Source organism: Hoplias malabaricus, chromosome 15, assembly GCF_029633855.1.
Source record: "Hoplias malabaricus isolate fHopMal1 chromosome 15, fHopMal1.hap1, whole genome shotgun sequence".
Lineage (NCBI taxonomy): Eukaryota > Metazoa > Chordata > Actinopteri > Characiformes > Erythrinidae > Hoplias > Hoplias malabaricus.
The window spans coordinates 6,641,313-6,657,612 of NC_089814.1; the positions used below are offsets into that span (position 1 = coordinate 6,641,313).

The window sequence follows — 16,300 nt, forward strand, 5'->3', positions numbered from 1 at the left end:
CACCTATGATATACACTAACTCAACAACCAAAATAATTTTTAAACAGTGATTACAAGGAGATAGAGGAGAAATTACGAGATGAGATTAAATGCTTTAAGTGTTTCACTTTTTTATTTATATTGGCAATAAACTTTGGCTTTATAAAAGAAAGTTTATATATATTAAAAAACACCCCAAAAAAAGCACCTGGCCCTTTAAGCAGACTATTGCACTTATTTGGGGAAGGAACACAATGTTTTCAGAAAAGCTGCAACCAGCCCCTCGATTCCAATCAAGTTTGCCAAGATTTTACTGAGCAAATATATAAGCAAATTGTTAAGAGTCTCCCTCATCATAACCAACAACTTTCTCTATGGTAAAACATTTATTGGTTCAAGTAATAACAGGTAAATTACATAATTGTGAACAGTTAAATATTTACAAAATAGAGGGAGCAAGAGTGGCACAGGAAGCAAGTGAAAATGCAGTTTCTAAAACCGGTGCAGCCAAGCTCAGGATTCCTGCCAAAATGCAGCAATAATCCGTAGTTTCAGTTTCCGCCCGGTAACTGCAACCACAGCAGACAACTAGCAATATTCTCATTGTTCAGTTGGTGTGAATGTTGTAGGCTTTTTGGTGGCATTTTCCACAACCCAGTAGTGACTCAGTACTCCCTGGATTGGAAGCCTATGCATGGGGTTGTGTTTCAGAAGCCTGTTGATCAGATCTCTGCTCCCCTCACTCACATGGGCTGCATAGGTGAACTCAACCTGCACAAGGATAGAAATTAAAGACATGTTCAAAATTATTTTGAACATTATTTTTAAAAGTATTTTACAAGAATATATTAAGCACCCAACATTCAGCCATCTGTGAGGAGGCAGCTTCATAAAAGTTCATTTCATCTCCCATCCGTATTCACATCTGTACTTAACATAAATTACCCTTTATTTGGCAGTTTTTTATAGAACCTTCCAGGAGCACCTTTGCAGTAGCATCAGGTGCTACAATGTACAGATGCTTCACCATTTAAAGCAGAACTGGAAACTACCATGGTTTTATGCTCGTTGTGAAGGGTCAATACATTGCAACCATATTAAACTAAGATAATGAAATGTTTAATCATTGTTTTTAAAGGAAAGAATACTGCCATTTGTGGGGCTTGATTACTTGCACAGCCAGTGTTTGGTCACAACACTGTTGGGAGTGTGCCTCAAATCTCTTTCAAAGGGTTGTATACGACAAACCCTCTATTCTAACAGGAATTGTATCTCCTAACCCTAGGCACAATGGAGGTATAGGGTCAAGTGTGTGAAAAGCTGAAGCTAGAATCAAACTAAAACCCAAGTAGTTCTCAACTGATGAGTCAAACAGCATGGACAAGAATTTCAAACAATGAAAAACAGCTCTGAGGCAATTACTCAAGCTTTTGTCAAGATATTTAAAGCCCATGGGAAGTCATTTTGAAACATTTATGTATATAATTTACTCGTTTACTAGCTCACCAGTCTTAGTCTCTGAGAGGAGGCATGGCTATGGTAGCCTTATGATTGGTCAGAGTAAGTGACATAAGCATTACCCACTTTTAGGACTGCTCATTCTACATCGAGAGGAAAGCAGTACTGGCCATTTTAGAGGAGAGATTTATCATTTTTAGTTTTGTGTTTTTCATTTAAACTTTGCTGAACATTTCACATAACACCCAAGTTTAGAATTATACAAAAAAATAAAAATTAAAAATGGATTCCCAGGGGGCTTTAAAGTTTAAAAATCCATACCATTAATAAATCAGCATTCAGGACATAAAGCAGACACTTGTTTCTGAAACCGTTTAACCCTTGTCATGGATTACAGAGGAATCTTCACTGAAGAGAAAACAGCCCATGACAAGGTTTAACCTGCCTTCAGCAAACTACCTCAACTTCCCATACATAGGTTACCAAAAATCTAGGACTAAAATCATAAGGTTTTTGAAATGTGAAGGGTTCACAGATGAATCTTTAAAAAGGATCCCCAAGTGGTAACACCTGTAAACAATAATACATTGGAATTACCATAAATTAAGAGTTAATTTAGAGTACACCCATTATACTACAGCCTACTTGTTTTACTACACAAGGTTCCTTTAATCCTTACAATTCTTCAAACTTACTCTGGAGATCTTCCTATAAGTTTCTTCATGGCTCTTTGTTTCAAAAGGTGGGCGCCCAACCAAAAATTCATAGCAGAGTACTCCTAAACTCCAGAGATCAACTTTCTCATCATGGGTCTTGCCCTCAATCATCTCTGGAGGAAGGTAGTCCAGCGTGCCACATAACGTTGACCTCCTGTCCGTTTAAATAGAGGAAAAAAAAAATATTCTCCTCAATTATACACATTTCAGCATGCTCAGAATAGAGCTCTGCAATAGGCACATACAGAATATTTTAAGTTCTGTGATAAAAAAAAAAAAAAAAAAAAAGCAAGCATAAGACATACCTGGATGATGGTGTGTGGACTGACCATCCAAAATCAGCAATCTTCAGCTCTCCATTGGCCCCCAGCAATAGATTCTCAGGCTTAATGTCTCTGTGGATCACTTTCTTTGAATGGCAGTAGTACAGGGCATCAGCAAGTTCCATTATATACTGCAAAAGACACAAGCAAACCTTTAAAACAATTTTTTTTTTTCCCCCATTGTCCAAATAAAGACTTGACTGATGGAGAACTAAAAATCTTAAATACAAATTTCTAGACATTGCTGAAAACCCATGACAATTCAAAGGAATAAAAGAGCAACTCAAATGCAATGTCTAGATGATATTACAGCATGTTTGAAATGAACTATAATAGCACAACCTCAAGTTTCTCTCAGTACAGTCAATAAGATTGTGTCTAAATGGTTATGGTGTAAAACAAGACAAATTTCTTACGGTGGCACTGCGCCGATCATCAAAAGTCCCACAGCGCTGCAGCTCTCCATATAGCTCTCCTTTGGGAGCAAACTCCAGGATGAGATACACACGTGCAGGGTCGTGAAAGTAGCCATACAATCGCAGGATGTTTGGATGCCTGCTTGGTCCAACGGCATGAACGAGATGGCGAGGAAAAAGGAAGAAGAGTTTAAATAAATTTCCCTTATTGTGTGAGCCACCACAGAGAGCTGGTTCTCATTACAGAGTTATCCAAAAACAGTAGTCAGAAATACTGACTGCAGTAGAGATCTTTCACAATTTGTGCACCACACCGAAGAAATTAACCATTTAATTCAACCATTTAACATTTGTTTCAAATTATTTTTGATAATTCTACACAACTCAACAAAAAGCAGGCAATGCATATTTAAAAAACACACACCTGAGATGAGACTGGATCTCCACCTCCCTCCGCAGTTGGTGTTCCACACCGGCTTTCTCCAACTGCTTCTTAAACAGCACCTTCAGGGCTAGTATAAACTTAGTTTGTCGCTCCCTGGCCAGGTACACACTGCCGAACTTGCCTTTCCCAAGCGCCCTACCGATGTCAAAGTTCTCCAAGCTCCATGGCTTCCTGAGGCAGAATGAACATTAATGATAAAGCAAGCTATTCCAAATACCCCACGTCTGTCAATGCTTCTTGAAGAAACTGCACTTATTATAGCAATGAATCCATTGTGCATTCAAAATTACTTACTTGGCATTACCGGATGAACTGACCAATGCATTGGCAAGGGTTTCTGTGAAAAAACAAAAGCATCTTTAAGTATGACTGTTTTATTTGTTTGTAAAACTTTAGGAGGCCATCACCAATAGAAAACTGAGTGTTACAGCAATGGCACATGGGGTAGATCATGATATAGACACGTTTCGTAAAAAATAAATAAATACCTTTATGCTTACCATATATTAAACATTTTTTTCTTTTATCCCACCCCACCAACCCCCAAAGAGTATTTTCAGATGCACCTTCACACCTAAACTAATGGTCCACAGACTGACTATTGCATGTCCCAGAAGAAAATATTCCAGACTAAACACTGTTGGTTTTACTGGAACACCAAGATGAGTAAAAGACTCACATAAGACAGTTATCTTGACCAATTTACACCAAACAATCAAGGCGATGAGAGCACACCACATTTCTAGCCTCAGAATATGAAATTATTAAGGTTAAGTAAGGCCAGGAGGGGGAGCTAAATGAAGATGGACATATTTACATCTAATTGGCAGTCCTTAAGACGGGTTTTATTCACTGAATATATTACCCACATCAATAAACATAAAATATCATTTTTAAAAGCACAATTACCAATAAACTGCATGCTCCAAGTTGACTCATTACTCAGCTTAATGCAGTTAGTATTGCCCTCATCTCTCTTGGGCACAATGAAGATGATCAGTCTGTTAGAGTATGTGCTCCTCTGTTAGTGTTTGTACTGAGGTTGGGTTACTACAGAAGCTGACGAGGTTTACAGATTAATTAAGAGTATGCCCATGTTAATCACATACCACTAGGTTTATCCTGTTTGCTTGTTTCAGCAGCTTTGACAGGCTCTGGAACAGTGCAGGGCTTGGGCTGACTCTGGAGCTGCGGTTTAGGCTGAGTGTGAGGGGGCACTGCAGGCTGAGGTTGAGCTGGGTTGATGTTTTGATCTCCACTAGGAGCATGTTTTAGAGGAGGCCCATTAAGTGCTGGTTTATGTTGGCTCCGTGGCCTCTGCACACGTTGTGGACCCTGAGACAGACCAAGAACTTGAGTGTGGCTTGCCGTAGACGCTGACTTCTGACAGAACTGAGCAACAGGAACCCTTTTTGGTCCATCACTCAAAACCTGGACAACAAGAGGAGAGAAGACAATTTAAACCAATAAAACCAATATTTTAGTTTATATAATGCCGACAAACAATTTATATGCACAAAGGGACCATGCAGCTTGTGATATGTGAAACAATATGTTCAGTGCAACCAACAGTACGCTATTTATATTCTCAAAGCTTAGAATAACAGGTACAGTGGACAACTAGTGATTCAGCAACAGGTTTGTGTGTACCCAAGACTCACTGATACGTAAAAGGAGCAAATGCTAACGTGTCTGTTCAGACTCCACAGAAAATCTACCATAAGTTACAAATATTGCAATATCAATGTGAGCTACGGTAGCTCTTCCGTTGGACCAAACCAGCCAGACTAGCATTAGCTCTCCACACACAGTGAGCCTTGGATTCCCATGTGTCATCCTCACGTGTGGGGACCACTATTATAGTCACAAAGATCCTTTGCTTACATGTATTTCCTGCTTCAAATACAATGTAAAGAACTGAATCTGACAGTATTTAATATTTTAGCTGATCAGTGTATATTCCTCAGTAATTGCAGCTACTATTAAAATAAATAAATAAACAAACAGAATGTGATATTAATCCTTGCAGATGGTCAAAAAAAAGGGCTGTGGTCAGAGGAATTTCTGATAGATTTTAACCTATCATGGGTTATCATGGGTCATGGGTGCATTGCATATGGGAGAAGATTCTATTGTTGTGGAAATGGGGTTATTATGGGGTATTATATGGGGTATTAATATTAATTCAGAACTTTTAAGGCCAGAATACATCCAGAAAGCCTAAGGAGTGCAGTGTGACTTTATTTTGGTGTTCCTGAAATACATTTACCTTTTCACTGCCTGCATTCCGCATGATCTGGTCTTTAGAGGATCTGATTCTGGCAGCAGAGTCCATATTCTACACAGAAAAGCATGACGGTTATAAACCATGGCTTTAAAAAGAGACAAAGTGAAAACCAAAAGTCAAACAGAACGGTTTAACTTTTAGCAATTTTACCAAGAGCCTGTATTCAAATAGTTCATACTGCAATAAAAGTTAGTTTTAATACACATTTTTAAAACAGCTCGAGATTATGTAAGAGACATCAGAGAGAACTAAACGTTAAAAACCTAACCAGAAATAACGGATGCCCAACATTTAGCTAGCTAGCTTTGTCCAATGTGTTAGAACACGAGTCTGTCTATAAAAAGGTTTCATAAAACCTTACCCAATAGCTGAGCAGAACCATGCATTTCTGCCTTTTGAAAGAGTTAAGTATTTCATTTACGTGAACATACTTCAAATGCATACACTTTCTGTTCCTTTAGCAAAGCACTAAGCTATAGCTAGCTACGGTATCGTTAGAGACTGCCTTCGAAACAATGCTCAATTTATTCGAAAATACTATATTAAACGAATAAACGTATATGCATTTAAAAACGCTAAGAATACTGCCACACAGACATAGAAATTGATTTAACATTAATTAGTTAATTTTGAATATTAACTCACCAAATTATTTCAGTTCCCCCGCAGTCAGTTTCTATCTCTGCCACCGTTACAACAGCGGTTAAACCTCGATATCAAATCTAAGCAGACTGCTACCAAAGGCTCAAAGAGATTCTGATCTTACACAGTATTTAATAACTCATTTAAATCATAAAAAGTCGAAAAACCGAGTTTAGGTCTCCGTAACTGAACTCTTCTTCACCTCTGAGCACTCGCTCTGACCAATAAAAGTTGTTTAATTTCAAATCTCCCCCTTTTAAATGGATTTAACGTAGCGGCACATCTGATTGGTCAGTTCTCCACCAGTGCTCGTCTCCCATTGGCTTTTGGGCATCCATTCGCATGACGACAAAGCATTTAACGTTTTGCCACTTCTCATTGGTCTAACGGCGCTGAGGGCGGGATAAAAAAAAACAAAACCAAAAAGTGCTAAACATATATCGTTTATTCATAACAATATAAAACAAACGTTTAAAAAACGAATAAATACATATAAAAAAGGCGAAAAACAACGAAGAAAAATATAATAAAAGAAAAACGCAGATAATCACGTGACAACAGCAACGGTTGCTGACAGATTAGTCAAAATAAAAGTGCCCGTGTTAATGGCTGCACATTTCAAACTAAAAGACATCATGCGAAACTCGGGGTAAACAGCAGAAATGTGATATTGCACTTGATAGTGATCTGATCATCTTTCAATTCATACATGTTACACTTTGGGTGCGGTTCTCACCAATCAGACAGGTGTTAGGAAATATACAAAATTAATTCATAATAGGGACACAATAAAGAAGGCCTTTATACTATATCAACGTTTAAAAAAAAAAAAATATATATATATATATATATATATATATATGTTTAAGTTAAAAAACTACCATTTGTTGTCAAGATAATATGTCTGTCTAGGGTTAAAACATTTAGCAAGAGACCTGTAAAAGTGAATCATTCCATGAGGCAAAATTTCAAATGCCTCCAAAATCACTAAATACTGCACTATATGAATTACAAAAACTGACTTGTAGAATCAAACCGAGCACTGTGACATTTGCCATTCAGTAGTGATGTGTCGGTCGCGAACGAACCGGTTCAAAGAGCCGGCTCTTGTAAGTGAACGATGAGAGCCGATTCCCGTCTAAGACCGAGCCATTTTTTTCTAAGGCTTGTCATTCAACCAATCAGAGAACAACAAGCAAGCTCCAACCCTCCAACCCTCCGAGCTGAGACACTTGGTTTTCCTGAATGCCAATCTGCCTTCCAAAAATAGTTGAAGAAAACGTTAAATCAGTTAAATGTTTGTTGACAGTTGTGGTTGTTTTATTCACTACCGTTGAATGCTGCTGTTTTGCAATTTGCAGAGTATTTGTTTATATTATTACCCAGAAATGGATGATTATTTAATTTAATAAGCTATTTTGTAATACCTACCTTTTGGGTTCCATTGGCTATATTTCAGAATTTACAAGTGATTTTTTATTAAGGTGTTTAAATAAAAATCCAGTTATTTATACAATTGAATGTGTGAGTGCAATCAGTGAGTTATTACAAGACAGCCATAAAAACAATAGGTCATTGCAACACTATTTATTATTTTTAATATTGAACAATAATATTTTGTCCATACAGTCATGTAAAATGTAGGTAACATTGTTCTGTACCAGTGGAAAAGTGGTAAAACAAAGAGCCATTTAGGAGCCGAAAGAGCCGGCTCTTTATGTAGAGCCGAGCCAAAAGAGCCGGCTCCCCAAAAAGAGCCAAAATTCCCATCACTACCATTCAGACTTACTCGCGCCAAAATGAGTAAGCACAGAGTCAGATATTGCCCTCTACCGCCACCTGGTCTTAGACGTAATGAAACCCATCCAATAGTTTTTTCATTCATCTGGATCGCATGAATGTGGATGTATTACCAGTTAAACGGATAATAATGCAGTTGCAAATAATATATATATATATATATAAGCAGACAATTAACAGAATTTTAATTCAATGTACACTTATTCATTATATACCAACGAGCCTTAACATTAAAACCGCTTCTATATGAAGTGGCTAATGCTAATTAGGGGTCAAGGGGTGGGGTCTATGCAGCAAGTAAACAGTCAGATCTTGAATTTGATATTGGAACCAGAAAAAAAGTTTACAAACTGACCCTGACATGGGTCCAGTTATGATAGTCAAAGCATCAGAGCATCTCAAAAACAATAAGTCTTATGGTGTGTAGTGTTTAGAATGTAGGGCACCCACACTGTGCATGTGAGCATTTGATCTGTATACAGAGCAATGGAAGAAAGTGGCCAGTCTTATGAATCAAATATCGTGCACATCATGTAGAGAAAGCACAGTGCTATACAGGATTTGGCAGGTGGTTTCTAAATGTCATAGCTGATCAGTGTATGTCAAAAAATAATATTTCATCAAAGAGGCTGGTACTCCAGAGTCCTGCGCTGCGTCCAAAATGGCTCCTCATTAACTATTCCCCAGATTCCTCATTATACAGTGCACTATTATAGGGAACTGAATTCAGGGGGGTAGTGGATGATTTTGGACACTAACCCATGCAGGTTTTTTTTTTTTTTAACCAAACACATTGGTGCATTATGGGTACCTGTTATACATGGGTTGCACATTACATTTTGCAGTGCATTGTGGGATTGTTTTTGGACACTAAAAGCAAAATAAATAAATAAAAGCAACAATAATTACAAAATAATTGACAATATTAGGAAATAAATACAATAAATAAATGAGACATTATGGCCAAATTTATAAACGATATTTATATATAAATAATACATATGTATTATATATGTATAGATATATAATATACACATACTTATACGCTTGTGCTTTATATATGTGCCTATATACCATATACATTCTGTCTCTATCACTCTTTCACATTCATTCATTATTTTGTATTCGTTTGCTAATTTTTGGTGGTGTAATTGACATCTTGCTCCTTTAACTAACGTCACTGCTGCGTCTGGTTAAGACCAGAGTATGTTGTTTGCAAACACATCTGTTTTAAATATGTGAGAGAGCTCTATATTCATTTTATTTCTGAAGCTGAGGCTTCTCTCCTTTTTAGATGCCTTCAGGTTTCATACAAATCTTTGGATGAAAAAGTTTTTCCAGTTCCCTGTCATTTTTCACATTTTACAGCCGTATGTTTCTTGTGAGATGTGCTTCAACTTTAACTTCTTTTCAACCCTTCGTTATCTGAACTCTATTTAGTTACAGATAACTACTGATTTACACATACACAACGATTAAGATTTTTAAAATGTATATTATATTTAATCTTTAAAACTCACTGCTATTCTCAATAATAATAATAATAATAATAATAATAATAACAATAATAATAATAATAATTTAGGAGAATTCTTTTTCCTGTCCATAATCAATCTTAGTTGGCTGTATTCTGAAGCTCGACCTCTGAACACAGAATAATGCAGCGTAAGGAGAACAATCTCTTGGTATTCCTAATATTTTAGAAAGTGTGCTGAATATAGACTGCCAAAATGGTGCCAAATTTTAGATCATTTTACTTTACTCCAATAAAGTCAGTGTGCCACCTTAATTTGTCTGACAGAATGCCGCTGACAATTTGAGAATAAGTGCATTCTCCAGATCATTTTCTGTTGTATTTCTTCTGGAATTTGTTCCTCAAGATCCCAAGCCCATCTGCTTTTGAGGTCATCTGAAGTAGTCACGTTATGTTAAACCGAAACTCAGTCCTAAGATTTAATATCACAGTGTTACAACTGAGATGAGGTTGAAAGTTTCCACAGGGTGTTGTTGTCTGTCTTTTTTATCAGCCAGGTGTCGTTCTTTACAGTTTTTCTCAGTTGCTAAAACACAAAACTCTGTTGTCTGAATCAAATTCTCAGTGTCCTAAACCCATTTATTGAAATTGTCACCCATTTGTCAGAACTTTAAGCACTTTTCACCCACTAAAACACATTTTGCCCTCTGATGCACATGGGATGCATAATGGTAAGCATAGGTAGCAAAAGTGAAGCTTAAATAAAGCAACGGTGTCACAGTGTAAACACAGCCACTCTAAACTGATCACACATGTGACCAATAATGTGAAGAAACCAATATAAGCCAGTCCAAGGGTCCCGGTTGTAGAGGTTTCATTATGGATAGAAACAGAGAGGCAGAGTAAGGGGAAGAGGTGGAAGAAGAGCAGAGACGAGACGAAGAATGATGATTTCAGATGAAATACAGACAACCGTCATTGACCACGTTCTTGTCCATGGATTGACTATGAGGGAAGCAGGAATTCAAATTCAGCCCAACCTGAGTAGAGTCACAGTGTCCACCATAGTCCGAACATTCAGAGAGGGGAACAGGTAACTGTTTTATATGTTAACAGTACGACTCAGTACAGATCTGTAAAAAGGTGTTTCATTACATGATTTTCCTAAAACATTTGTAGGCTTAGTGCTGCATGCAATGTTTTGTTACGCCATGTTCTTTTGTAGAATCGCAAGACTGCCACATCACGGGGGAGGACGTCTATGTTGAACTCACACCAAGAGACCCTCATTGTTGACATGGTCCCTCAAAGACAAGTGTAATCATACTGCGTGTATATAAATACTGTAAATACAGCAGAGAAAGTTTCAGCTGGATTCCTCAGACCGTCCACATGAATATATTTATATGGATGAAGCTGGGTTCAGTCTCGCCAAATGGAGGAGGAGAGGCAGGAACGTGATTGGCCAACGAGCCATTGTTGCAGTCCCTGGCCAGCGTGGTGGCAATGTCACGTTATGTGCTGCCATCAGCAATCATGGGGTTCGCCACCATCATCCCACATCGGGGCCATACAACACTCAACATCTCTTGGCATTTTTGAGTGATCTTTGAGATATTGTGTTAGGGCTGGAGCAGCAGGAACATAAACAGACAGGACAATCCTGTCCATGTCATTGTGTGGGACACTGAGTTTTCACCATCCCTTCCAGGTCAGACAATGGTTCTATATCAACCATTCATTCATTCATTATCTGTAACCCTTATCCAGTTCAGGGTCGCGGTGGGTCCAGAGCCTACCTGGAAACATTAGGCGCAAGGCAGGAATACACCCTGGAGGGGGCGCCAATCCTACACAGGGTTCTATATCAACCAAGATTTCCTAAATGTTTTTCTTCCACCATACTCCCCTTTCCTCAACCCAACAGAAGAGTTCTTCTCTTCATGGTGTTGGAAGGTTTATGAGCAGCAACCCTCTTGCTGCAAAATCTCTTGCAGGCCATGGAACTGGCCTGTAATGACATAGGGGTGGAATGCATGCCAAGCATGGACCCAGCATACTAGGAGTTATTTCCCAGGCCAGGGAGAATGTGGCCTGTGATGTAGATGAAGTCCTATGGCCTGACCCAGCACGTCGACATAATGCTGCATTAGAGTAGATACTATTTGCACTTCTGTTGTAATGTATTTCTTTGATATATATATATCCATCCATCCATTATCTGTAACCGCTTATCCAATTTAGGGTCACGGGGGGTCCAGAGCCTACCTGGAATCATCGGGCGCAAAGCGGGAATACACCCTGGAGGGGGCGCCAGTCCTTCACAGGGTGACACAGACACACACACATTCACTCACACCTACGGACACTTTCGAGTCGCCAATCCACCTGCAACGTGTGTTTTTGGACTGTGGGAGGAAACTGGAGCACCCAGAGGAAACCCACGCGGACACGGGGAGAACACACCACACTCCTCACAGACAGTCACCCGAAGCGGGAATTGAACCCACAACCTCCAGGCCCCTGGAGCTGTGTGACTGCGACACTACCTGCTGCGCCACCGTGCCCCCATATATTTATCTATCTATTTATTTATTTATTTATTTATTTGACACAGTACATAATAATAATAATAAATAATAATAAAGATTATTTCTACAGCTTCATGATCCGATCACTGAGTTTTCCTTTTTTCAGTGTTGTGTGTAATGACTGTCCAGTGCTGTTTTTCATTGTGATCGACTCGAGGCCTGATTTGACAACACTGTTTGGTGTTGAGCACTGCGTGGACTGTTTTGAGGCAATAGTTTGGTTTTGCAGGAAGAGTCAGAAGTTTTGTGAATGTAGTGTGTGTACTGGGTTTTGTGTTTACAGTTTGAAGAAATGGATGCATGGTTTCAGGAAATGTGTCTTGGCAACTGAGAAAAACTGTAATCAATTCACATGCTTTCTGTTGTTCTTTCACACAATAAAACAAAAATAAAAATATTCACGGGGGAGACAGGCTTCTCATGTTCTCATGAAGTGAGAAATGAGTGAGGTACCTTAACTGTTTGTGTACTTGTGGTTCTGGAAATTTTAGGGTGAGAGCGAGGTGTTGATTGAGAGAGAGAAAGGGGGGGGGGGGGAGAAAGAGAAAGACCGAGAGAGAGAGAGAGAGAGAGAGAGAGAGATGTTACGGTCCAGTGCTGTGCATAAACACAGACACAAAGCCAGAGGACAAATGTATTAATTCATTTCCTTGACAGTTGAGTGGAAGTCTCTGTGTTAAAGGGGAAATACAATGTAATTTAGATGGATTTAATGTGCGATCTCCTGTTCTACAGAAAAATACCAAGGTATTATATTACCATGCATTGTACACAGTAATGAGGTTGGGAACCAGACTGAGACTGAGTGACAGGCTCAATCACCTGGTTAATATGCACATGCAGGTACTTAGCCAGAAGGGTTTAAAGCAATTATTGTTGGCACAAGATGTGTCACTTCACAGGAGTCCTCACCTGAAATGTTAAATTAATTAGGCCGGTTGGAATTAGTTCATGATCACAGTATTGCTAGTGTTTGTGGTGGCCATGATTATTTTCTACAGTGTTTTTACTTCAAATCCTATGAGCTTGGACACAACAATGTTTATCATCATCTGTCGCATTTCAGTTTTCCCACAACACACAGCGTGACCTTAAAACGCTTTTAAAATTCATAACGTGCGTGAGAAGAGCTGCAGATGAGTAAATAAATGTGGTACGGTGGCGTCACGGTGGCTTAGTGGTGAGCACGTTCGCCTCCCAGCACTGGGATCTTGGGTTCAAGTCCCATCTGGGTGGAGTTTCCATGTTCTCCCTGTGTCTGTGTGGGTTTTCTCCGGGGGCTCCGGTTTCCTCCCACAGTCCAAAAACATGGAGGGTAGGTGAATTGGCTTCTCTAATAACTGGGTTAAACCCTAGTGCCCGATGCAGTCCTCCAGGTGGACGGTCGTTCCTGGTTGAGAGTACGCTTTGCGCGTTTGGCTGCCGCTTCTCACCTGTGTGTGTGTGGATTGAGCGTTCTGAGCAGTGTGGATTGTAAAGCGTCCTTGGGTGTCTAGAAAGGCGCTATATAAGTGTAAAGATACATACATAAATGGCTTTACTCCCCACATACTGCACTTTATAGCACTTAAAACACAGCTTCTGCACTCGTCATTTAACACAGAGCCCCCTGAGGTGTAGCCAAATGTGAACATTTGCCTCGTGTATTCAATCAAGAGCCGAAATCAGAAATGTTACCTCTGAGACATCTTAGAAGCTCAAATTAAAAATAAGCCCCCGCCACAGATTCATGTCTCTTTGCCTGAGAGAATAAAATAAATGTACTTCCTCACACCATACATACTTTTGGTCGTATTCATTTCTATTTCCATTAGTTCTGCCCTATTTTACACCGCTCCACATTCTGTAATTTAACTCTATGGTTTACATTCTCAGACACATGACAATGAAACATAACAGGTATCATATTTTATGCCATTATCTGAAACACTGGAGTCACTCACATGTCTAAATGACTCTTTTAAGACCTCATGAGAAGGATATAGTTTTGGCCTGACATTAATGACTGCCTCTCCATTGCTGTGATAGCAGTGACACATAGTTTGACAATTGCTTTGAAAAACTAGGCCTGCTTCGTCTGGTTTGAAAACGTCATTTATGGTTTTAAACCTGCAGTGATATGATGCTGATGCATAAGTGACATCAAAAGACTTTTAGTCCCCAAACAAAGCTATTTTGTTTCAGATGCAATTAATTCATAAAAACACAGTCAATGTGAGGAATTTGGCGTGTTCACTTTGTGTCTGCATTGGTGTCCTTCAGATGCTCAAGTTTCATCCCAAAACACATGTTGGTTGGTGGACTTTCTGTGTAAACTGTCCACAGGTGTGAGTGTGTGAGTGACTGGGTGAGTGTGTGAGTGTCTGGGTGAGTGTGTGAGTGTCTGGGTGAGTGTGTGAGTGACTGGGTGAGTGTGTGAGTGTCTGGGTGAGTGTGTGAGTGTCTGGGTGAGTGTGTGAGTGACTGGGTGAGTGTGTGAGTGTCTGGGTGAGTGTGTGAGTGACTGGGTGAGTGTGTGAGTGAGTGGGTGACTGTGTGAGTGACTGGGTGAGTGTGTGAGTGAAAGTGTAAGTGTGTGAAACTGTCTACAGGTGTGTGTGTGTGTGAGTGAAAGTGTAAGTGTGTGAAACTGTCCACAGGTGTGAGTGTGTGAGTGACTGGGTGAGTGTGTGAGTGTGTGAAACTGTCCACAGGTGTGAGTGTGTGAGTGACTGGGTGAGTGTGTGAGTGACTGGGTGAGTGTGTGAAACTGTCCACAGGTGTGAGTGTGTGAGTGACTGGGTGAGTGTGTGAAACTGTCCACAGGTGTGAGTGTGTGAGTGACTGGGTGAGTGTGTGAGTGACTGGGTGAGTGTGTGAAACTGTACACAGGTGTGAGTGTGTGAGTGAAAGTGTAAGTGTGTTAAACTGTCCACAGGTGTGAGTGACTGGGTGAGTGTGTGAGTGACAGTGTGAGTGTGTGAAACTGTCCACAGGTGTGAGTGTGTGAGTGACTGGGTGAGTGTGTGAAACTGTCCACAGGTGTGAGTGTGTGAGTGACTGGGTGAGTGTGTGAAACTGTCCACAGGTGTGAGTGTGTGAGTGAAAGTGTAAGTGTGTTAAACTGTCCACAGGTGTGAGTGACTGGGTGAGTGCGTGAGTGACAGTGTGAGTGTGTGAAACTGTCCACAGGTGTGAGTGTGTGAGTGACTGGGTGAGTGTGTGAAACTGTCCACAGGTGTGAGTGTGTGAGTGACAGTGTGAGTGTGTAAAACTGTCCACAGGTGTGAGTGTGTGAGTGACAGTGTGAGTGTGTAAAACTGTCCACAGGTGTGAGTGTGTGAGTGACTGGGTGAGTGTGTGAAACTGTCCACAGGTGTGAGTGTGTGAGTGACAGTGTGAGTGTGTAAAACTGTCCACAGGTGTGAGTGTGTGAGTGACTGAGTGAGTGTGTGAAACTGTCCACAGGTGTGAGTGTGTGAGTGACTGGGTGAGTGTGTGAAACTGTCCACAGGTGTGAGTGTGTGAGTGACAGTGTGAGTGTGTAAAACTGTCCACAGGTGTGAGTGTGTGAGTGACTGGGTGAGTGTGTGAAACTGTCCACAGGTGTGAGTGTGTGAGTGAAAGTGTAAGTGTGTTAAACTGTCCACAGGTGTGAGTTACTGGGTGAGTGCGTGAGTGACAGTGTGAGTGTGTGAAACTGTCCACAGGTGTGAGTGTGTGAGTGACTGGGTGAGTGTGTGAAACTGTCCACAGGTGTGAGTGTGTGAGTGACAGTGTGAGTGTGTAAAACTGTCCACAGGTGTGAGTGTGTGAGTGACAGTGTGAGTGTGTAAAACTGTCCACAGGTGTGAGTGTGTGAGTGACTGAGTGAGTGTGTGAAACTGTCCACAGGTGTGAGTGTGTGAGTGACTGGGTGAGTGTGTGAAACTGTCCACAGGTGTGAGTGTGTGAGTGACAGTGTGAGTGTGTAAAACTGTCCACAGGTGTGAGTGTGTGAGTGACTGGGTGAGTGTGTGAAACTATCGACAGGTGTGAGTGTGTGAGTGACAGTGTGAGTGTGTAAAACTGTCCACAGGTGTGAGTGTGTGAGTGACTGAGTGAGTGTGTGAAACTGTCCACAGCTGTGAGTGTGTGAGTGACTGGGTGAGTGTGTGAAACTGTCCACAGGTGTGAGTGTGTGAATGACT

The 16,300-nt window shown here is 40.3% G+C and overlaps 1 protein-coding gene across 1 annotated transcript; it reads right to left on the minus strand.

The window, feature by feature from the left end:
• Positions 1–200: 200 nt before the first annotated feature.
• aurka (aurora kinase A) lies at positions 201–6,500 on the minus strand. Its single transcript, XM_066646261.1, has 9 exons — positions 6,270–6,500; positions 5,607–5,675; positions 4,447–4,768; positions 3,632–3,674; positions 3,317–3,508; positions 2,893–3,031; positions 2,459–2,607; positions 2,133–2,307; positions 201–750 (listed from the first exon to the last, which is right to left on the minus strand). Exons 2-9 carry the CDS (start codon positions 5,670–5,672, stop codon positions 580–582), a joined length of 1,257 nt encoding a protein of 418 aa, XP_066502358.1. The 5' UTR covers positions 5,673–5,675; positions 6,270–6,500; the 3' UTR covers positions 201–579.
• Between the last annotated feature and the right edge of the window lie 9,800 nt (positions 6,501–16,300).